This window comes from Carassius gibelio, chromosome B9, assembly GCF_023724105.1.
Source record: "Carassius gibelio isolate Cgi1373 ecotype wild population from Czech Republic chromosome B9, carGib1.2-hapl.c, whole genome shotgun sequence".
Taxonomy (NCBI): Eukaryota; Metazoa; Chordata; class Actinopteri; order Cypriniformes; family Cyprinidae; genus Carassius; species Carassius gibelio.
In genome coordinates, this window is record NC_068404.1 from 16301740 (window position 1) to 16325585 (window position 23846).

The 23846-nt window shown below is 35.7% G+C and overlaps 1 protein-coding gene across 1 annotated transcript; it reads right to left on the minus strand.

Annotated features, from left to right (window-relative positions):
• Window positions 1-1607: 1607 nt before the first annotated feature.
• On the minus strand, window positions 1608-23589 carry LOC127965408 (glycophorin-C). The gene is made up of 4 exons (XM_052566216.1): window positions 23398-23589; window positions 20188-20337; window positions 5822-5851; window positions 1608-3469 (listed from the first exon to the last, which is right to left on the minus strand). The coding sequence occupies exons 2-4, from the start codon at window positions 20255-20257 to the stop codon at window positions 3273-3275; spliced, it is 297 nt and encodes a 98-aa protein (XP_052422176.1). The 5' UTR covers window positions 20258-20337; window positions 23398-23589; the 3' UTR covers window positions 1608-3272.
• Between the last annotated feature and the right edge of the window lie 257 nt (window positions 23590-23846).

The following is a 23846-nucleotide window of genomic DNA, read 5'->3' on the forward strand; positions in this document are numbered from 1 at the left end:
TTCACTTCACAAGACATTAAATGATGGATTGGAGTCATGCAGATGATTGTTTTTATTACACAGTTGATTTTTTGGCTCTCATTGAAACGGCACCCATTTACTTTTGGAGGATGAGCAAGTGACGTAATGCTTTCTCCAAATCTGTTCCTATAAAAAAACATGTTCATCTACATCTTGGATAGGCTGAGGGTGAGTACATTTTTGGTGTCTGGTTTACCAGATCACCTCAGGCTTTCTGTTGTGCAACAGACAATAATAATCATAATAATAAATCTTTTTCTTCTTTTTGCTTTCTTGTAGAGTTTTTGAGAGTATATTTCCACTTTTTCCATCCTTTTTATCCTCTTTTAACAGTTCGCTGTTGTCAAAACTCTGGGAACATATTTAAAGTTTCAAATGTTTTCAGAAGCAGTTAAGAAATGATGAAGTGATGTAGGAAACAAACATTTGTGTTGGAGCATGGTGGGAGGTGATAATTGTGTCCTCATGCACTCTTCACTCCTGTTTGTCGATGATTAAACATAGAGGTGTCACTGTTGATTATCAAAATATAAGTGATGAAAGGCACTTCATGCTATTACAAAAAAAACTGTAATTTCAGATGTTAAATTCACATAAAAAAAACAGTGCAACAGAAACCTTTAGGAGTGAGGTGTCATTAATCAAGAGCGTCAGATGTAGGAAGAGCGGGGTGAGAAGGTGAGATGAGATTTGGTGCTCAGGGCTTATTTTCAGCCTCCATCCTTGAAGCAAAGAATTAATCAAAAGAAAAATATCTCTCACTCGTGTCGGATTCTCGCAGTGTAGCTCACCTCCAAAGTGTCTGGCATTTTCATTTTGTTGCATCAGCATCTGTACTGGCCTTTGAATAATGTGTACATTTTTTGGTAAAAATCTTCCAGAAGAGATCTCATTGAAAAATGATTTATCACGGTACGCATCAACTCAAATCATATTTATAGCACTCCACGTCCCACTTCCATGCAAACTGTTTGCATGAGATAATATTTCAGTGTTTTATTTGCTCATTCTGGTTTCCCGGGAGTGAAAAACACAACACCTGTACTAATTACTCCCCCGTGAAGAGGAAGTGAAACTATCAATGGCCCGAGGCCTGCTTGCTTGATCCAAAAATCACTAAACTGAGCACAGCGTGAGCTCTCTTTACTGCCAGTTGCTGTGAGCTTAAAGGAAATACTTCACGCAAAAATGAAAATTCTGTCACCATTTACTCACCCTCACGTCGTTCCAAACCTGAATGACTGTGTTTTCCCTTTGGAAAACAAAAGAAGATTTTAGCAAAAACAGCACCATCAAAGCCTCATAAAAGGAAATATGACTCACTCACTGTATTCCAAGTCTTCTGAGCCATTTGACAACTCAATTTAACTCAAAATCTAACTTGACAGCTATGTTTACTTTTACTGCATAGTAAAGAGCAGCTCAGACAATATGCTATAAATAAGAAAGTTTTGAAAGACTCAAAGTTGAGTAAATGATGACACACTTTTCATTTTGGGGTGTACTATTTCTTTTTCTTTCTTTCTTGATTTGTTCTTTTTACTTCACAATACGAATGAAATCAAGAAATTGAAAACAACAACGAGCAATGTAATTCGTTTTATTTGTTGCCAAAGCATTACTATAGATGAAATTTAAAAGTTAAGGCATCTGAATCAGATACTTTTCTCCTTTATTTACTCCACTGACTAACTCTAATACTGCTTCTAATCTGAAAGCAACATTTCATTAGATCAGTCCAACAATTAATTCCTAGACATTCTTACAAAAAGTAGAAAAAAAAAAAAAAACATTTAGAATCACCACAGTAAAAACAGAAGAATGTACAAAAACTTCAAAACAAGCTAACATGTGCCTTTTACTGATATGTACTCATGCACCCTTTAGGTACAAGGTTTATATTTTAAAAGGATAAAACGTTTTTACCCAATTTTTCTAAAAGTGTATGTAGATATTAGTATGTATAAGACATATTTCTGCCTCTAATAACACAGTGGTTTTTCCTCAGTGTTTTCCCTCTTGTCTGAGTAAAGATTCTTAAAAGCTGAACTTCTGAATAACGAGTTTTATGTTTTGTGACAAGTGATAGAAAGTTTCGATCTTGAGACAGGCTCTTTATGGGTTACTATTTAAAAACATGGGGAATTAAAAATGAGACACTGAGGACTGAGATGCCTTAAAGCCAGTCACAAAGAAAATAGTGCGCATGCTTATAATGATCATTAGATTAATCTACAGGCAGAGCAAAAAAGATTCTTATGAGGTGTTTAATATTGAGATGATCGGTGAGCCTTTGGCAAGAACTGTCATACAATCAGACAACACCAAAGCTATTCTCATCTTTTAACAAACTTCTTAAAATAGTACTTCTTACTTGTTAAGATATTCATGAATCTGATACCTGATTCATATTGTGACCCTGGAGCAGTCATATGTCGCTGGGGTGTATTTCTAGCAATAGCCAAAAATACATTGTAAGGGTCAAGATTATAGATTTTTCATTTATACCAAAAATCAATAGGATATTAAGTAAAGAACATGTTCCATTAAGATATTTTGCACATTTCCTACCATATCAACACTTCATTTTTGATTAGTGATATGCATTACAAGGAACTTCATCTGGACAAATGTAAAGGCAATTTTCTCAATATTTCGATTTTTTTGCACCGCCAGATTCCAGATGTTCAAATAGTTGTATATCAGTCAAATATTGTCCAATATTTAAAACCATACATCAATGGAAAGCTTATATATTAAGCTTTCAGATGATATATTAACCTCAATAAAAATAAAATAAAAAATACCCTAAACACCTTTTTTTATGGTCCAGGGTCACATATGTCATATATAGTATATCGAATATAGATATGAGACCAATTAATTTCACATTATTGTTTTGTAACAGTGTTGATTTCAATGTCTTCATATATCCCCTATCATTCACATTCTGTCTAACGAGATCAAAGACTTTCCTTCCCTTCATCTGAATAGCATCTCATTCTCCTGAGCTGATGTTTGTTCAGACGCTCAGCTTTACAAGGAGTGTGGCGTATTCTTTCATCTGTACTCAATATTACCTCTTTCTGAGGAACAAATAAATATGTACAATCTCAAATATAGAAGACATTTCACACGTTTGTTTCTGTTAGAAAACAGTTACTTCACCGCTCCAGCAAACAGGATTGAGGCGTCATGTGTGCCTGTAGGAGTTTATTATATGATGTGTATAAAAGGCCAGCTATTGTGTCTCATATGAAATACTCTTTCTTGCTCTCATCCATGGCGTCCTGCAGGGCAGGGTCTCCACGCAGAGCAGCGTCTGCTGTCTCCCCGAACTTTGTGCCCTTGGCCTCATTGGTATGATATGTGCCCTTGTGCTTATACAGGTATCGCAGAATGACGGCCAGGAGGAGGATCAGGACCAGAACCACCACAGCAATGACAACTAGAACACACAGACGCAGAGAAAGAGAAGTTATATTAGAAGGGAACCTGGGGGATGCAGCTATAAGGTGAGACTGAATGTCCTGAAATAAACTGACTACACTGTTTTGAGTTCAGAGGAGCACTGCTGCCGTGTGTGTTTTTGTCAGTGGTTGAGACAGAAAAGGGATTTTAAAAGGATCATTGTTCTGGGTTTGTTATCACAATACATGTTGATTAATACAAGAAGAAAGGTAGATAATCAGGAAATTAGGATTTTTTTTATAGTGTAAGTGTAACAACATGCCACAAACGCTATTGATTGAGTTTAACTTGTACTAATTCTAAAACATATTTCTGATTCAATAGCTGATGCCGATATCAATATCTAATGGTGGTTGATGGTCACAAGTATTTAATAGTACAAATTCATGATCATATTTTTTTCCAGTAAATAAGATGTAGACATTTTGCATAATATAAAAAAAATAAATAAAACTTGAAATAATTTTTATTATTAGATAACTAAAACCATAAAAAAGGAAAGAAAAAAAACTATAATTAAATGGAAAAAGTAAAAAAAAAAGTAAAAAAAAAAAAAAAAAAAAAAAAAAAATATATATATATATATATATATATATATATATATTTTTTTTTTAAATTAACAAAGAACAAAATTACTAAAACTTTAATTAAAATAAAAATGTAAGTAGAAAATATAAAAGTTAAAAGTACTTCAAATATTAATAAAAACTATGATAAAGAAATAGCGAAAGACACGTTCTGTTGATCAATATCTTCATTTGCCTGGTTGGCCAATTATGTTGAAATAAATATTGGCTGATTTATTAGTCTATGGTCTATAACTAGTTTTTGTAATTTTATTTTCAACTCAACTTTTCTTTAGCTATATTGAAGTGGGAATTTAACATAAACCATGTTTGACATCATGATATTAAAGTGAGAAGTTGGGGAAATGCGATAACAGAATGTTAGATTCAGATGTAAATTTAGCTAATGAAAAACTGTCAGACTTAAGCAATGAAAGCTAATCTTTAGAGTACCCTGTCTGAAGAGAATAGCAGTAAACCACACAGCCCTAACAAACTATGCACAATAAAATACACAAATTTTCTCCTTATATGCCAGACCAGTTTCCTGAAAAAGGTTTTGAGGGCATGTATCATTAGAATCCTGCTGAGGTTTACTGATTCCAATTACTTCAGTGTTGAGAACAAACCCACACACTGATTATTCACGTGTAAATGAGCTAAAGTGAGACCACTGTGGTACTGGTACTGCTTTTTTCTCCTTTTTTCTTTTTTCTTTCTTTCTTTTTTTTTTTTTTGCTCAGCCAGAGATCTTCTGAGGCCAGGAAACATCTTGTGCACAAATTACCTCTCATTTGTACAGAAATCTTCCAAGCCTCTCTGACCATCATCAAAGTGCTGTTCTCAAAATGTTCTTGTAACTACACACTCTGGAGGCAGAAAGCATCTTTTCCCACTGACTTTGAATAAGTAACATATTGCTAATATGTCATTATCATATAGAAGATATTTTACCAGTGCCCAGCTTTGCTCTGGAAAAATGTTGAAATGGACTGGATATTTAGAAATGGATATAATCCTCTGTCTGCTGCCATTTACATTGCTGTTTAGAATCATTGTTTTGGACTGTCCGTGTTCCTGTTTTGTCATCTACCACATCATTTCTTTCTGTGCCTACAGAAGTGATAGGCCCTAAAAAAACAACTGTGTCCAGACCTAAATGCCCATAATTAGGTAGAAATATTGACTTAAAGCTGCGGTAGGGAACTTTTGACGCTCTAGCGGTTAATAAACAGAACTGCTTGCGTCTTGCGGAAGAACATCGTAGCCGGAACTACTTCTCTCTGTTTATGTCTATGAAGAATCACAAAGGTACTGGGTTACTCCGCCGCGGTATCCCTGAAGCAATCTAAAATAGTCCGAATATAAACACTTATTATAGGTGCACCCTAGTGATTCAGGACAAGCTAAAAACACGGTTTGGAAAATGGATTCATGGTGTACTCGCTTATTATGTTAATTTTTCTACATTTTGAACACAAACAAAGTTACGGACCGCAGCTCTGATTGGTTGTTTTTTACCGGGAGCGCATGACTTTCTGCAAATGGCAATAGGACCACTGGGAGGAGCCAGAGGAGCTTGATTTGTACACAGATTATCTGTCTCATATTCTACTGTCAGGACATAATGACAGGTTTAATAAATATGTAAAAAATATTTTTTTTTACAAAAGTTCCCTACAGCACCTTTAAGGTAAAAGATGCACAGTTTTAGTGAGATTAAGGCATGTTAGATGTGTGAAAGTCTGTGAGCTGCTACTTACCTCCAACTATGGCTTCAAAGTATGGTCCCTCTAAAGAAAAGAAGAAAATATTGTGATGAAGCAGAATTGTATATGTCAAACTGAATTTATTTTTTGAATGGGAATGCTCATATTGCATCATTTTGTCCATTTTGTAATATAGTTCTACTAACCTCCACAGATTTTAAGCATTTTTGATCAAAGTTAACGTTATAAAAGTTAGCTCTGTTTTTCCATTTCTTAATGGCTAGAGTTTTGAAAATGTTTGATGTAAAGTGATTTTTTTTTTTTTTGTGCAGCATGCATGCAACTCTACGACGAGATCCTTCCTGCCTCAATAATCCCTCACAAAACACATACTGTTGACTTTCCTCCTGTGTTATAATAACACACATGCATCTTTCATGATGCTTTGTTTTTATAGACAGCTGTCTCCCCCGTTGTATTGCAGCGAGACTCATTCTTTCCGTCACCATGGGGACAAAAAGCTCGTTAAAGAAAGTGATTGAAGGTAATCATGAATTATTGCAAAGGCAACATCTGCTGCCTTGACTTGACTTTCACTGAAGGACAGGCAAATCAAACATGTTGCTTTCAAAATGGAGATAGATCTAGTGAGACCCCAAAACTATTTTTAAACAGAAAGGATAATGCAGGCTTGACCAAGCAGATGCCCCCCAAACATGAACAATTAAGCTCCCTCATTAGTGTCTAATAACCTGTTACATTGTGATTAAAAGCTCATTGTGATATGGTGTTTACAGCCTGATTATATTTGGAGTAATTAAGGAGACACAGAACATTCACATTTGGGTAAAGTGAAGGGCATGAAGGTGTGTTTGAAGGTATAACAACCGCTCATGTGATCTTTAATGTCTCTTTATGAGTTCAATAATTAGTTGTCCTTTAAAAGGTGTAGTGATATGAAAATAAATAAATAAAATAAATAAATGTCAACCTCACAGAGGCTCTCAACCAGTGAATTATTCATACATCAATCAAAAGTACTTCCAGCTCCATCATGGTTCTCTCTGCAGCATCTTTCCTCAAAACTTTATTAAAACTATGAAATATATGTCTTTAAAAGAGAGTCTGGTTTGTTTTCGCAAAGTTATGATGATTTTACTTTGAGTCGTCACCATTATAGCATGCAGATGTGTGACCTTTTAACCTCAGAACTGTCCATGGAACCTCTGTTAGCTTCCTCTAGAAAGCAGGGAAGTCCGTAGTGACATCTAATGAAGCAAAAAAAAAAAAAAATAAAGTAATAAATTAATTACATGTGACTGCAAATTTCTACATTAATACTGACAATTGAAAACCTTTGCTTCTGTAATGCACACCACAAGACCAGGGACCACAACACAAACAAAAAAAATGACCTAGTGCACCTTTAAAAATGCTAACATGTGCTTTAGCTGGTAGGAAAGTTTGGAAAGTTGAATTGTTCAAAAGGGGCATGAAGGACACTGTTGTTTTCATATCTCATAGGTCACGTTTTCATTTCTATAGAGTGAATAGAGAAGCAAACTGTTGAAATCTATTTAGGACTTGAAGCTGAAGTGTGGAATTTCTGCACCACTGGCTTCACCGAACCAAATTGCTAAAATAATGGTTCGCTTTCAAACAATCCTGCCACAGACTCACCACCGGCTGACCGATGCTACTCTAGTATGCTGGAACAAACGAAGCACTGTTTTGATAGCGCCACAGCATAAATGGCTTACTGTTAGCCTTTTTTGCATATTAAATTAAGATATATTCTTGACAAGCAGATGTGTGGCACAGGGAGACCAGCTATTTCAGGCTAAAATATATGATGAATAATGGATATATTTTTTATTTTAGAGCAGAAATTCTCTATATAGTGGATGTTAAGCCCGTTATAAAAGATCTTTCTAAGTCATACTCAGCGTAGAGCCACAGCACCCCAGGACGGATTAAATCTCTGCTAAATTTGCCATGCAAACACGAGGGAGCCTGTCTCGCCTGGAGGCGTCCCCTCGTTAGCCTCGTTAGTGAAATCCGCCAGCCGCTGTGACATGGAGGAGGACATCTGTGCTGCGTGGCCAGATCTGAAGAACAGCTTCTTCTTTTTTTTCACAGCCTGCCATGAAAGCCGACGGGCTGGACCTGAAAGATGATGAGGGCCAAAGGCATTCCACCCTCTCTCTCACTTCTGCCACACAGACCCAGGGCAGAGCAAACCCAGCAGCAAGACATTTGCTTTCATCACCTTCCCAGAAGTGGAGCTAATCTTGCCCAAAGCCGGCTTTTGAAGCGCACTGGTAATTGTCTCCCGATAGGATGGGCCGCAAAACCAGGAGCCAGAATGAATTCCAGTCCCTTCAGTTCTTGGGTGGGAAATGCATTAAGCTGATAATTTTCCAGCTTGAATTAATGGACATTTCTCATTGTTGCTCTGCCCAGTGCCCAAACTCTAAATCTGTCCAAATTTCAGCAAATTGGAGAACTACCAAAGCAATGGCATTTAGCTCTGATCTGAACATTTTATTCATGGGGACAACCAATGATCTGGCTGTCATCCGTTAGCCTCACACACATTGGACGACTAGGTTAAAAGTAGCCCTAAATAGTCTACTTTTAGACATCTACTAGAAATTGATTGATTCCCAAAGAACTTAATCGGTTCTTGAAGAAGACACCAAAAATATCGCTTCCTCTTGTAGTCCAGAATCTATCATTTTTCTGCTGCTCTCTTTGGTTTTCATTAAATGTACCACAGAAAGCCCATCACCTCCCTAGGCAAGCTCTATAGTACATTGTCAAAACCGCAGGAATAGAGGTCCTTGTCTCATCTCAGAGGTGATGAAGTTTCAGGGCAGGCCTTCATGTTTCACGTAGAGAATTAACAGCTCCGATGTCTGTCAGGAAAGCACTCTACTGTGGCCAACTGCCTGTGCCAAACTAACAGTGAAAACAGCCACTAAACGCCTCGCTAAACTCGCTCTTAGACATTCCTTTCCTCTCATTCTCTTTCTCTCTCTCACACACTTCTCAGATGATTGGCTGTTGTTTATTATTCATCATCCTTGTAAAAGAGCAGCTTAAAAATGCCCTGGTGAACTTGAAAACTGAAAGTCCACCTCACTTAGGCAATCTCTGATATACATACACATACTGTACATACCAAAAGATAACACAGAGAAGTTTGTTTTCAGTGAAAATCAACCCAGTGGATTTCTTATAGTTTCCACTGAATGTTATAATGTATTATGTATAAATACATTTAAAAATTGAACAGATTACACACTTCAGCTTTAAACCAGCTGGTTTTAAAATGCAGGTCCAAATCCTACAATGTGAAGAAGCATTCAAAGCTAAGCAGTGTCCCTTTAAACAGCCCATTTCCAGTAAGGACATTGACAATAGATGATAACCTGAGGGAGCTGCAGAGAAGCCTCAGCTTATAATGAACCTCTAACAAACCATACAAATGCTCAGTCCTAGTTAATCAACATATTTTAATTACATACATCTCCGTGGTGCAGCAGTCACAGTGAGGAAGAATAAGGCCACCACATAGTCGAAAGTCTATGTCGAATCCTCCAAAAATTCCTAATGGATTTCAAACTGTTTTACATATTTTCTGCTCCTCAGAGGAGGTAAGAATAAGAATTCATTCCCACAGTCCTTTAGTGCAAGGTTGTTCAACAGAGTCTGATGGGAATGTTGGTGAGACCTTGGAAAAGTTTAGTCAAAAGCTAAAAAAAAAAAAAAAAACCGATATTTAAAGATGACAGCATGGCAAGTGTCATATATATATAAATTAAAATCATCTTTACAGTAATGCATCTGTATAGGCTACATGATAAATAAGAAATGCAATTGTCTTTATATTTTGGAACAAATCATATTTTGGTGCCTATATGTCGTGATGATCTCCTCATTCATGCCTTTTCAAAACACTATGGAATTAAAAAGTTTGAAGGTTTAAAGTACAACTGACCTACTCTCTTCACAGTGATATGTTTTATGTATCAAGCTCAGAATGACTTGTAAACCCTTATCAGACTTGAGATTGTAAAAAGGAAATATTGATCATCACGTTATTTACTGAGTCTGCAATGCACAGATCCACATCAAAAAGGCCTCAAAACAGCCTTGAGTGAAAGCATGTAAGCCCATCAATAAATCTCTCATTTACTGGTCAGGAGCTCTTCTCAGATTCCTACGTGCCACCAAGGCTATTCAGACCTTTAAATCCTCCTCTTAAACAGGTTTTACGATAGTCATTTCTGTCAGACTTGAGAGGACCAGTCACTGTATTTCTACACTGTATTGTCTGTGATGTGACTGCCCTGTAAGATCATATCAGAAAATTGATGATTGAGGAAGCTTGTGTCAAGGCCAAAGGATGCTCATCAGCCTCCCCATGTAATGAAGAATTGTTCTATCGAATCAGAAATCACTGTCTTACACTGTTTTACAACTTTAAGGTGCAGTAACATTTGCAAAAGGTATGTTGTCTGCTGTCAATGTAGTTATGTATAAAGCACAGCTCACACAGAAGGCACTTTAAACCAAGCAGTTTTCTGTTTGAATAATCAACTTTAACCCACTGCAAAATCTGCATTGGGAAAATGTCTACCATGATGCAAAATTCCTGATTAGATGGATTCTTATTCAAATAAGTGTTTTTTTTTTTTTTTTTGCCCACAAAAATGTGCCTAACTAGCTACTTTAAATGTGAAGCCACATATATAGAGGAACATATTTTTAAACATTACTTGGCAGTGACTTAACATGTTGGGTGCCTGACAAAACAAAAAAAACAGAAGAAAAGAAATACACAAGACAAGACAACACGAAAGAAACAAAACAAAACAAAAAATATCAATTTGTACATATACTTGCTTGATAAGAGAGATGTTTGTAGACATAATATTTTTTTATTATGCCTTATTGCAAGATTTTCTAATGAAGAATTCTAGATAAATTAATTCTTCAAAGTAAATGTATCTTATTTTTAAATTGTTTCTAAAAGAAAACAAGCAAAAAAAAAAATCTTACAAAATTTCTTACATTTATTTTTATTTTTATTCAGCTGAAATTATTATTCATTATTGAAAATAATTCAATTATGCAGTAATATTACCCCTGTGGTCAGATACATAACCTGCTTAGACTAGTGTTAAAAGTTAATCATCTAATTTTTAATTTTGGTCCTAACTTTTTGAAGCCAGTCACATGAAAATGTAGATTGATCTAATCTGAATCCAAAAGTAAGACTGATTACCACATACATGTTTAGGCAACTGGCCGCTTATGTTCATGTATAGTGCATTAACTAATTGAATTCTGGGTTAGAAGTAAGTGAGTTATTCATTGAGTCAGTAGACCAGAGCTGAAGTAGCATAAGAGGGTTAATCACATCAAACTATTGCATCGATTTGCATCATGCAACACCCATACAGCTCACTGAGCACAGACAGGGCAGCCATCGGGACAGCAGGTGCAAGCATATATTACTCAAGAGCTCAATGGTGATTATAACCCTAAATTCATAACCGTGCTGGGCTGAGATGGAGGAGACAGAATGAGGAAACCACATGCTAGTCTCCTTCCATTCCTAAATGAAAAATGAGCCGAGTACAGAAGACAGGGAAGGAAACAGGGGTAGTAGATGTGACTAATGGAGTGAGATTTCAGCATGTCTTGGAGGAGGAGAGAGGGTGGGAAGCGTGCTGAAAGCTTGTGCTGTTACATTGAGGAGGGGAGAGAAGGACAGATTTCTGTTATTGAGCTGGGCAGTCTCAGAAGGGAACCGACGCTGTAGAAAATTTCATCCTGCCCAACCTCAACACAAATCTACTGAAATTTTAACTCTGTTGAGGATTATATGGCAGCAAACGGTATAATACAAATATATAACATTGGTATTTTTTAACCCTGTAACCCTGTAAGGGTTCACATAAGACCTGTTCACACCAAGAACAATGACTATAAAGATAACAATAATTATGACTTTATTAGCGCCCATCCATTGCTCTGTAATCATAACTGTGTACTTCACTTTTGTCATCTGCTTTAAATGCTCAAGCTCTTTAAAGTTATTCTGATTATTCTTATTATGGCTGTCAATGTTTTGTCAGACATCAGCTGGATTTTTTTTTTAACTGATTCCATAAATATTGTTACAGTGGTTGTGGGACTCCCCTATTCTTATAGAACTGGAATGACTATTAAAACTATGCAGATATCGGTATTATATTCCTTGGTGTGAACAGGCTTTAGTATATAAAAAACAACAACAAAAAAACTAATATCAAAGTTGTTTATTAGGCACATTCAGACATATTCCAAATCTTCTGAAGCAGTATGATTTGGGTTAGGAAAAGTTCTTCACTGAAAATCTCCACTGCAGTTCGCAAATTTATTCAAAGGTGTCATAATCAGAAACAAGACACACAAGAGCCATTGACACTGCTGACATCAAACCTGTCGTGCAGCCACTTTCAAATGCTTCAATAAGTATGAACAAGATTTGAGAGCTACCATTAAAGGGAAAGATTTTCAGAGAATAATGATCCAAAGGTTTCATTGTTCACTGCAAAAAATAGCTGCAAAAAGCTTGATGTGCTCTCCACTGAATAAAGAAACTCAGGATATTGAAATGACCAACAGGATGAACACAGCAGGAGAGTGATATCTGAAAGCCAGTTTATGACACAAGATTAATAGTGGAGCATTTCCTGATAGGCAAATTCAAACTGCCACAAAAAACTGCCAAATGGTGGAACAGTTGCTACAAGTGTAAAAACACTGAATTATGCCCTCATTTTCTGAGCCATGACCTAGTTTACAGTGTCATTAAGCAGAAAATCATCCTGCTGTTTTCATCCTGCTTCATCTCGCTCAAGCTAAAAACATTTGGGCTCTGTAAAATTTTTTTTTTTTTTTTTTAAGTCTCTGTAGCTCATCAGTACAGCTTTGATTTGATTAAAAATGCAGTAAAAACTGAAATATTCTAAAATATTATTTCAGTTTAAAAATACATTTAAAAATGTAATTGATTCCTGTGATGCCACAGCTGTGAAGGCTAAGTTTTTAAAATAAAACTAAATAGGCTTACACTTTATATTAAGGTGTCCTTGTTTTACAAGTACTGAGTAATATTATTTAACTACATGCACTTACTATACGTTTAGGGTTAGGATTATGGTTTGGTTTGGGGTTACTTGCATGTAATTACAGTATGCATCATTTATTTTTGTTATTATAGTAAGTAGCCTGCATGTAACGTGTAACTAGCACATCTTAAAATAAAGTGTTACCCCTAATAGCATATCCTGTAATGACAAACAAACCAAACCATCAAAACACAAAAACAGTTTGATTTTAGTGTTTGGTGGTACAGTGTTCACTAGCTTTATGAAAAAAGTGCTGGTATGAAAGTGGATCCACCCCACAGCTGTGCAACTAAACACACAAGCAGCTCACTCTTCCACACCATTACACAGACACACATCTCTCTTTACTTTTTATAACACCCTCACTTCCTATTCATAATCTTTACACAGACTCGTCAGTAAGTGGCCAGTAACAATCACTTATATTGTACATTGACATCTATAGATTCGAAATGTCAGTTGCAGTTTTTCTGTATTTTGACTCCGGTCAAAACAGGTCACTTGGCTTTGTCAGCGTTCCAAAACTCTTGCCTTTTTTTAACCCTTACATAAGCTGGTGTGAATCACCCTTGAGAAACCGCATGCACTTCAAAGAGCGAATCCACCATATTCCTTTGAGCGGCGACACAATGGCTCCGAATGGCCTCTGCTGCCTAGATGGCTTCATTCATCATCTGGATATGCCTCACAATGCCATGTGCCATAATCAAAGCAGCATAATTATTATTATGATATTCATTTCTATAGATGGCACTTGCCCTTGAGAAGGTCAGTCTATCATCTTTGGGACTAGAACATCTAATCTTTGCGAGCGGCGAAAGTGTGAGAAATAGATTGAGAATCGCAGGAAAATATGTAAGAGAAGGAAATTGCAAATGACCCCGAGGTCACTTGGCCACAGATACAGTTATTCAGTGGCCCAGAAATCAGATTGTGGTGCTGAGGGGGAGGAAAAATCAAATTGAGAAAGAGGACTGGAGGCGACAGAGTGCACGTCTATGAAGATAAGAGGAATGTGGAAATATCCACAGGGACCTAAACCTGAGTGTACAGAAAGGGTTTTAAAGTTTTCAGACTTTCCATTGCAAGTTTATAAGTACAGACATGACATTACCATCTTCATCCGCCTGTCCTGCAGGTAAAGGATTAGCCGTTTCACACCACAAGCATCAGCAGAGCTGCAACAACATAACTTTTGTACCACTCCTCCTCTTATATGACATAATGAAACCCTTTGTTTGAAAAAAAAAAAAAAACAAGCAAACACATTTTGTTCTCGGTCAGCTTACAGACCATTCACATGATGTAATTTTCCAATGATTTTCGAGTGATCTGAACCCTCAAAATCAAAAGGTCCACTAGATTGTGCATATACACTAAACATGTCCAGCTCACGTTTAATAGAGTATATTTTGATGCCTTTTTGGGTATAAGAAAAGAAGATGAAGAAAATGAAGAATATACAGGCTTAATTATTCACATTTTTGTACAGATTTAAATATATGATATGATGAGAAACTTTTTTTTTTTTTACCTAAAAAATAAGTTGTTTCACTATGTGAAAGTGAATTAAAAGATTAGTTCACTTCCAGAATAATAATAATAAAAAAATCCTGATAATTTATTCACCCCCAGGTCAGTTTCAGTGCAGCTTCAAAGGGCTCTACACAATCTCAGACGAAGAATAAGTGAAATGGTCCATCATTTTCAAAAAAAAAAAAAATAAAATAAAAAAAAATACACATTTATATCCTTTTTATCCACAAATGCTCATCTTGCCCTAATTCTTTGATGTGCGTCTATGATATAACATAATGGCATTGGAAAGGTCACGAGCGATTAGTTCTTCATCTGTAGGATAAGGTGAAGAATTCCATGTCATTTCCTCCTCAAACTTTAAAATTGACCGATATTGTTGTTTTATCTTTTTTTTTTAAGAGGGCACGATTTCAGAAAAAGAAAACAATTGATCGTTTGACTAGATAAGACACTTACGGGATCGTGTAGAGCCTTTTAAAGCTGCATTAAAACTGCAGTTTGGACCTTCAACCCATTGGCCAGCACTGAATTCCACCATATTGAGAAAAATTCTGTAATGTTTTCCTCAAAAACCTTAATTTCTTTTCGACTGAAGAAATAGAAGATATGTTGGATGACACAAGGGTGAGTAAATTATCCAATTTATATTCTGGAAGTGAACTATTCTTTTGAATTTTTGTAAGTAGACCTACACCGTTTATGTCATTTTATTTATATTTATGTCATTTGTATACTTTCTTTGTAGCAATGTGAAAGGGAAAGTTTCCCTATCATTTACTCAAATTCATGTCGCTCTAAACAAACCCTTAGGGGGCGCACCACAAATTTTAAGAAGGGTAATGTAATAAATACATGCTGTTTATGTGACCTTAATGTTAAAGTTGCAATGAAATGGAAAAAGTTAATTTTTTTTTCATATTATGTCGTACATTGAAGTGATTTTTTGAAAAAATGTATGTATGGCATGGACTGGATCAAACCATCCTGAACTCATGATGGAAACGTAATTCTGGGAACTTTTTTGCGATATGCAAAATAATATGTAGGACTATGTACATTTTGTGACATATTTGATGTTTAATGTCCACTGAGTGGCGCGAAAAGTGTGTTAATTTTTTTTCCCACTGAAACTATCAAATTTTATCTGGTGTTGGTTTTATGTGAGTCAACACTTTTCTGACTTGAAATGTCAGATGAATGGTGCTATAACTGTAATGCGTTTAAAAATAACGTACTATTTGCACCAAATCCTTTACCTACCAGATAGTATGAAACCAGCGGATGTGACGTAAAAGCCTGTTACGTCCAGAAAATGAAACTTATGGAGCTGTAATCATAACTGTGTAAGAACACAATTAGTGCTCTCTGTTTTACAGCTTCTAGTGTTCATTGCCTTTGGAAACTGCAGTGATATGTACTTATATGTTTTTGCAAAAAGGTTTCCACAGGTTCGTTTCCGTGATGAGATCAGGTTCACTAAAGATCCAGAAGATTAAGTTAAGATATTGTCATTAAGATTTAAGGTCAAAAATTCAATAAAATAAAATTTAAAGATGAATCGTTCACAACAACTGAATTTAGAAAATATATTGCATAAATGTTTATGTCATGTTAACTTTAAGGCAAAGTTTTGTTAGGCTTATGGTTTGAGGGATGTTAAAAAAAATTTGTTTTCCTCAATCAAATTGCCTTGTCTGCTCATGACACCTATATCCTCTCCACAAAAATTCTGTCATTTCCAACATATCTTGACAATTTTTTTTTGTCAAATTTAAAACATATTAATGGAGGATCATATGGGTCATTGCATCTGTTCCCAAATACAATCTCTAAACAGAAACTGAAAGTCTATTAAAAGCTACTAACTTCCTTCTGGTGCTGCTGTGAGGCTCATCATGAGTTCAAGCTCACTGGTATGTGGGGCTAGTCAGCTAGTTATAAGAATCTGAATATTGTACACACACACACACACAGTCCTGTGGGAGTCTCAGTTTAAGAGCGCTCCACAATCCCTCTTTCTCGGCTTTTCTGCAACTGATTTCCTCAAACAATCTGGTGTTTCTCTCCATCTCTCTCTTTCCTTCATGGCCTGAGGTCACATCTGCCTGGGATTTGAGGCTCAAGTGGTAACCGTTCCTATCTCACCCAGCCATATGTCACGCATCTCGCCTCGAAAGAATACCTCTCCCTCTCTGCTCTCCACCACACTCTCAGATTCCCTCATTCAAGCTGAAAGTCGGTGATTCTCTGAGAGAAAAGGCCTTTTCAATGAGTTTACTAATGGGCATGTGCTCTCATGAGCCAGTCAAGTGACTGCAGGCCCACTGAGGTCGATTTTGGACAGCTGGTTAAGAGCAGTGCCTGTTTCCGTCAGTAATAATATAAAGAGCCTGCTGTTGATTCTCCAACATTCCTGTGGACGGACATACACATAGAGAGAGATAAACTGTTTTTAAGCTGGATTTTTTTCCTAATGATATCATGCTGGTTCTAAAGACCTATAATAAAACTGAAGAAACTGAATAATTAACTTACTGCATTGCATCTGTGTTTATTTAAACAAAAAATAAAAGATTTTAACTTTTTTATCATTTTTTTTATTCAAAGAGTAAATGGTTAGCAGATTTTAGATGGTGTTTAGTAAAATTGTTAATTATAATACAAAGAATTGTAGCCAATACTTTAGTTTTGTAGTGGAGTTAGAGATTTCATATTTCAGTATTTCTTTTTAATAAGAAATCAGTATTTTTTGTTTTGTTAATGCTGAGTATTTGGAATTTCTGTAATAATGAGGTAAACATAAAATAAAAAAAATGATATATTTTTTATAGTTACAAAGTTTCAATGTTTATAAAAACCATAAAAGCAATAACTAAAATTATTATTATTAAAATACAATTATTAAAATATTGAATTATTATTGTCATCATTATTTTTGAAAGTTTGTAAAACATAACCATCCTTGAACTTGTCATAACGTAAGATAAAACATTACTAGTTGAGTAACCTCTGTGGTCCATTACAGCTACAAACACAGATGTGCAGACTGCCCTTCATTTAACAGTTCCCAATTAAAAACAATGCCATGGCGTAAGTGTCAATGCAAGGTGAATGTGCATGCAGCTGTTGGCCTGCAGCAGGATAGAGACCAACAAGTGTTTTGTTCTCCATCACATACTGGGGGACTTGGATGTGAGAGCTTTCAGAACAGAAGATAAATCAACATTTTGGCTCGTTGTTTTGTTGCTGTGAGGAACACATACACACACACACACACACACACACACACACACACACACACACACACACTCACTCAGTGTTTGTCCTGTAGCTAAGAAACATCTACAACCCCTCTGGTTCTAACTTTGTTTCATCCTCCACCAAGAACAAAGCAAAGTCTTGTCCTGTTTCTCTTATTTGTTTTCTCTCTTCTTCTCTCTTCTTGCCTCTCTACACATCTTCTTACTTGTTTGAGATCTATTTTATTTATCTCTAAATAAATGTAAAAACTTAACCTGTCACATCAGTAAGTCATCAGATAGCATTGTACTACCCTCATCCGTCTCCACAGGCACAGCTTATGCCCCTTTTTAATGCTTATTTAAACTCACCACTATGCCAACACACAACAGGTGATGACCTGGCTTCTTTGAAAACTGATCCTAAGCCTGTGATCTAAAATTCAAGCTTGAAACTGGTCACAGATCTGTGCCGTGACTTCATCACAATGCACACAGCATCTTTTTAGAATTACAGAAAATTATAGGGATAGTGATTTTCCCTGAGGATTTCATGAATCCATTTCTAAAAGTCACATGTTGGAGTACAATAATAATAATAATAAAAAAATCGGTATTTCTTCCATTATGTTTTTTTTTAATGCTCTTTTGAGTCTCAGTTTTCATTATTTTAAGAGACAGCAAATCAAATGAAAGAAAGATGCAGAGTATAAGTGAATTTCAAGTGCTTTACAACTTCTATGAGTTTCAGTTTTTAAAACTTTCTAGAGTATACAATATCTATTAGAGTACCACAATGTACTGGGTATTTCTAAAAAACATCAGTATGCATGAATATTTAATTTTAGAAATGTCACCAACAGATATTTATAAAGATTAATGGGGTATAATTAATGCCAGGAAATGCCAGCCCCAAATCTTGGCGCCTTGGTCTGGAGGTTGTTCATTTAATGTAAAGATTTCAGGTCCTTAATTTAGTTTGCTGTGTACTATTAGACATAATTAGCCTACATTAAATATGATTTCATATGTTAAAATGTAAAATGTATAAGGTTACCATTATGTAACTTTTAATGGACTATAGCATTTTCTAATACACTTTAATCTGCTCTGAAGGTTATTTAATTGTTTTAACAGGTAATAAACAGGCATAATTATTTAACCTCAATTATGAAAATGCTATAGTTTCAAAAACATCGTTTTTTTTCCTTTCTTTCATTTAACTTTAACATCCTGTGGGTGTGGAGAATGCATTTCAAATTCCAACTCATTTATTAAAAGGGATGTTACATTTAAATTTGGAATTTGGCTTTTTGCATGTTTTATCTCATCCCTTTTTTAGCGTCAAGTATTTCTAGACACTAACACACATCCTTTCCATGTAAATTAGCCTCAAAAGCTTATTCCCCAAACTTGCTAGATCACAGTATCCTTTTGCACCCCCCACAACCCAGAATCGTTCTGTATCAGAAATTTCACCATGCACAGTAAACTCAGCACTATTTTTGGGGGGCGTGTTTTCATTGCTTTCTAATTTGCATAATTCTCTCCAGTGCTAAAACAATGTAAACAACATGTGTAAACAAAGGACGTTATCAGCTGGTACAATTCATTCATGGTGAATTATTCTCAAACTGTAATAATACAGATTTCTGTTGACTATTAAGAGCTTTGCTGTATTTTGACTCTTATGGGCTTGTTATGCTCTCGGCTATGTTTTCACAGCTGGTTGTTCCCGATCTAAACATATTCCATATCTCATATTCAGAGCTGTACCTCACCACCGTCACCCTCTGTCTGGTACACCAGCAGTTCCAAAGCTAGTACAACGCAACAGTTAGCGAACAACAAAAGGTCCACAAAATGGTTTGATGTTTCAGATGTTTCACTATACCTTCATGTGATAAAGCACATATGATTGATATTCACAAACACATAAGGAAAATATAGCAGGGGTAGTTTTTTATTAATATACTCTTCAAATGTTGGGGTCAGCGTGATTTGGTCAGTTTTAATGCATTGCTGGATGAAAGTGTATATGTATATATTAGTATTTTATTTTATTTTTTTTACGAAATCAAGACATGCTTTTATTAAGCAATGCATTAAATTGACCAAAAATCAGACATTAAGGACAGAGACTAAGAATAGACTTTCTATTCAGAATGTTTAAAAATGTTTTACAGTTTGACAAGAATATTAAACTGCACAACTACACAACTACTTTTCTACATTGATAATGCTAAATCTTTTATGAGCACCAAGTCAGCATACAAAAATATCACACACACATAAAGCACACATCTGATCCCACACATATCAATTCAGAGCAGTCTGCTCTTCTAAATGTCACCAATCCACATCCAAACACAGCCATTTGATAACACTGCACTTTGTCGTCCCAGCTTATGCTGACACTCATTCAGTTCAGTGCACAGAACTACAAAATACTTACGAATAGATATGGGTGATGTGTCAGATTTGCTTTCAGTGGGGGTTACGCTACGTTCTGTGGAGTTGGCCATTACAGACGTGTGAAGGAATATTTGGCAGTGAGATTGAGGGGGACAGCTGTGGGAGAGTCTTCTCAGGAATGATGAGATGTCTGTAGAAAGAAAGAGAGAACAATTGCTTCACTCCAATGTGCTCTCAGGGAAACAGAGCGAGGAAATAGCAGGAGGGTGCTGTTTATGTTCCAAGATAAAGCACATAACAGATTACTTCATCCAAATCCCAATGTGAATACTGAATAATATTTGCACTTGATATTCTAATGTTATCCGTTATTTACATTAGCTGCACTGCATGTTTAGATATCATTAGGAAATTGTTAAGCATGTTTGTTTAGTACGTTTTTACCTTGGCTGATACCGATAGGTCAAAGATCTCTACAATGTAAACAAAACCTGACTCCCAAACACAATGTTTTTCCCATTTAGACCGCATAAAGAGGATGTGACAAAAAGGCAGCAAGATGCCACATCTCTAGCCAGCAATGTTCATCTGAGGCTTGTGTGGCATTCTAGCTATTTTATGAATATATGTTATAAAGTTCCTTAAAATTGCTGGAAAAAAGCTCTGTTTGTGACACAACACAGCAGGGTTGATAATTTGATGGGACAAATCAGAGGCTAATTCTAAATCTGCAATTATTATTTTACATGTACCTCACTGTTGAGTTAATCTGTGCTTTCTAAAGAGGATTCAACTGTCTTGCAGGTGTCAGTGAGTCAGTGGATACTGGCTCACAACCCCCACACAATGTGCAGTCCACTTCTCTATTGCTTAATGGTTTAATGTGACTGCACTTGCTCCACACTATATGACCATTCACCGCTCTCACTGAAAATAAATTGGGTCCTGGCAACCTAATCTGGGTGGTGTGGGAGTCATAATGCATTTTAAACACTAACATCTAATGTTTTTTTTCCAAAATCTAAAGTTTTATGAGCAAGGTCTGATAGACTGATAAAAAGTGACAGTAAATTCATTTATAATGTTAAAAAAGAATGTTACAACACTTAGAAAAAATAAAAAGTTGAGAAAGCTCAAACGTTTAAGGCAACCAGCTTCAGCAGACTTTTGAGTTCTCAACTTGTTTTCAGTTTATAAACTTAAACTTTTAGGTTTTCCCAATTTTTATACAGTGAAGGTCACAGTGCCCACAAAAATATTAAACAGCAAAACTGTTTACTGATAAATGTTTACTGAGCAACAAATCAGCATATTAGAATGATCTCTGAATGATCATGTGACACTGAAGACTGAAGTAATGGCTACTGAAAATTCAGCTTTCCCACGTCTCCCTTAAATTGAAATAAAATGTCACATTATAACTGTTTCTGATCAAATAAATGTAGCCTTGCTGAGCTTCAAACTTTTGAACAATAGTGTACCATCAGGTGACAGGTTTGTTGATAGCAAATTAAATATTCAGAATTCAACTGAATTGAGAGCTTATGAATTAGAATCAAATCAAATTAGGAAGTCATTGCTTTTACGCAGTTGGTCTGCTCTGAACGATATGTTTAGGTGCTGTACTCTGTTCATCTGATATGTAGATGTGTACGCAATATAGTGCCATGTGACTCATTCGATTGAACTCCATTGGCCTTATTTAGCCTTTGCTGAATTTTCTGGCAGTGACTAAACAAAGGAAGAGGCCTTATCCTGACCCTGGGCCTTATCACTCACTGTGAAACAAAGGAAACATTCACAGTATTTCATTCTCTCATCAGCACACAGTGTCCACACCCTGTACTTCCTTCCTGAAATCCAGCGATGGAATTCTTTTATTGACATATATCAAAAGTATCATACTCTGACATTCTCTTGTTTTTAGTATGTAGTATTGCAGACTTCAGTTTGAACGCTGTCATTTTTAAAAGATGGGTTTGACAAGGCTACTAATTTATAAACTTGTTCGACTCTATGAAGATGTGTCAATGTTTATGCCTGCAGCTGAGGGAGGAGCTCTCATAAATGTTATATGTGATGATGATGGAAAACAAGTTCTCACTCTCACTCTCTAATTTAGGATCACTTTTATTTACTTCCCACTTCACGACTCGGTGGTAGAATAAGGCAATTTTAGCTGGTTTTAAGTTTAGCTCTCTGTTATTTAAAAACAGCACTGTTAATGTCGTCTATGTTCAAATATGAGCTTTGAGGTAGCAGCATGACTGGCTTTTACTCTAATATTTACACTTGAAGCTTTTATACAAGCCTCAGGCAACATGGGTAGCAAAGCAATAAGGATGGTGAGGAAAAAGCAACCAACACATGCCCGATATAAATGTGGAGGAGCCGAGGCAATTTAAAAACATCCCAGACTGGACATCATGTAACTGGTTAACAAAATGTCTAAAGTAGGCAAGGCAACTTTGAAGAAGCTAATATATATATAAAAAAAAAATTTTGGGTAATAATAAAAAATTATTCATTCAAAAATACTTTTTTTTTTCTTCTGAGGAACTTAAAAGAAAATAAATGTCTGATGAATGTTTATTTATTTATTCATTTAATTTTTGGTCCATACAATCACAGTCAATGGCATTTTTTGAAAACATATTATAAGGTTTTTTTTTTTTTTGTCTTATTTTTTAAAATGTATACATGGAATGACAGGAGGTTTAGTAAATTAAGACATAATTTTCATTTTTGTGTAAACTACCTGATAAATATCATTCAAAGGGTTGTCAGAGTTTAGAGTTTACTATCAATGATTTAGAGAGATGGCTTCAGTATTGTGAAATATAGATTTCTGTGTGTTTGGGGTATACATGTGCAGCTTAATATAGCAGGGCAGATGTCGCTTACAAGTGTTTGTGGGTATTTGCTGACCTGGCATGTTTCTTCTCTGTCACTCAACACTTTTAAACTACACACAACCCTCTCGAGGACCAGACACTCTTTCAGATAATAACGAAAGCCACAGATTTAGATATAAAGTTAAAATTTGTTCTGATTGGAAAAAAGTTGGGCAGATGTAAATAGCAGAAAAACGTAAAGTTAAAGACTGTTAAAGAATAGTACTTGTTTTACCACTTAAAAATACTTTAACAATAATGTACCATGCTTTATATGTAATACATTTAAATCTACAGAGCAGCACATTTCATGACCGCAGGCTTTATTTTAAATTCTAAAGTGAAATCTAACTCACCAACTTTTCTTCAACAGTTTTGCAACAAGTTCTCCTGTCCTTTTTCTAGGAACAGAAATACTTCCTCTGCTCAGTTGTTCTTTCACTTTCTAACAGGATGGAAATATTATCATGAATCATATCAGAGGTCTGTTTTTAGATCCGTTAGGTTTAAATGTATAGCACGTGAACTTCCCCTTTCTGCCCACTCCACCCTTTACATACTGCTTTACTAATAGTTTCTTGTGTTCAACCAATGGCTGGACAGACTCCTCCTCCCGAGTAAAGCACAACCTCACAGACTCCTCCTCTGGAATAACACACAGCTGTTGGCAGACTGAGCCCAGGGAAGGGGGAAGATAGCTTGACTGAGAGGAAAGACAGAGGTAGACAGCAATAGTTATGCAAGGGAAATGTGCAATTGTGAAATATGCAGCTGTGAAATATAGATTTTTTATATTTACAAATAT

Bases quoted from the DNA above. Each gene is read 5' to 3' on its own strand.
- LOC127965408 (XM_052566216.1), bottom strand. From the start codon at position 20,257: ATGGCCAACTCCACAGAACGTAGCGTAACCCCCACTGAAAGCAAATCT. The intron at 5,852-20,187 runs GTAAGTATTTTG...TCTTTTCTTTAG, and splicing joins CACATCACCCATATCTATTC to AGGGACCATACTTTGAAGCC. The intron at 3,470-5,821 runs GTAAGTAGCAGC...TGTGTGTTCTAG, and splicing joins CTTTGAAGCCATAGTTGGAG to TTGTCATTGCTGTGGTGGTT.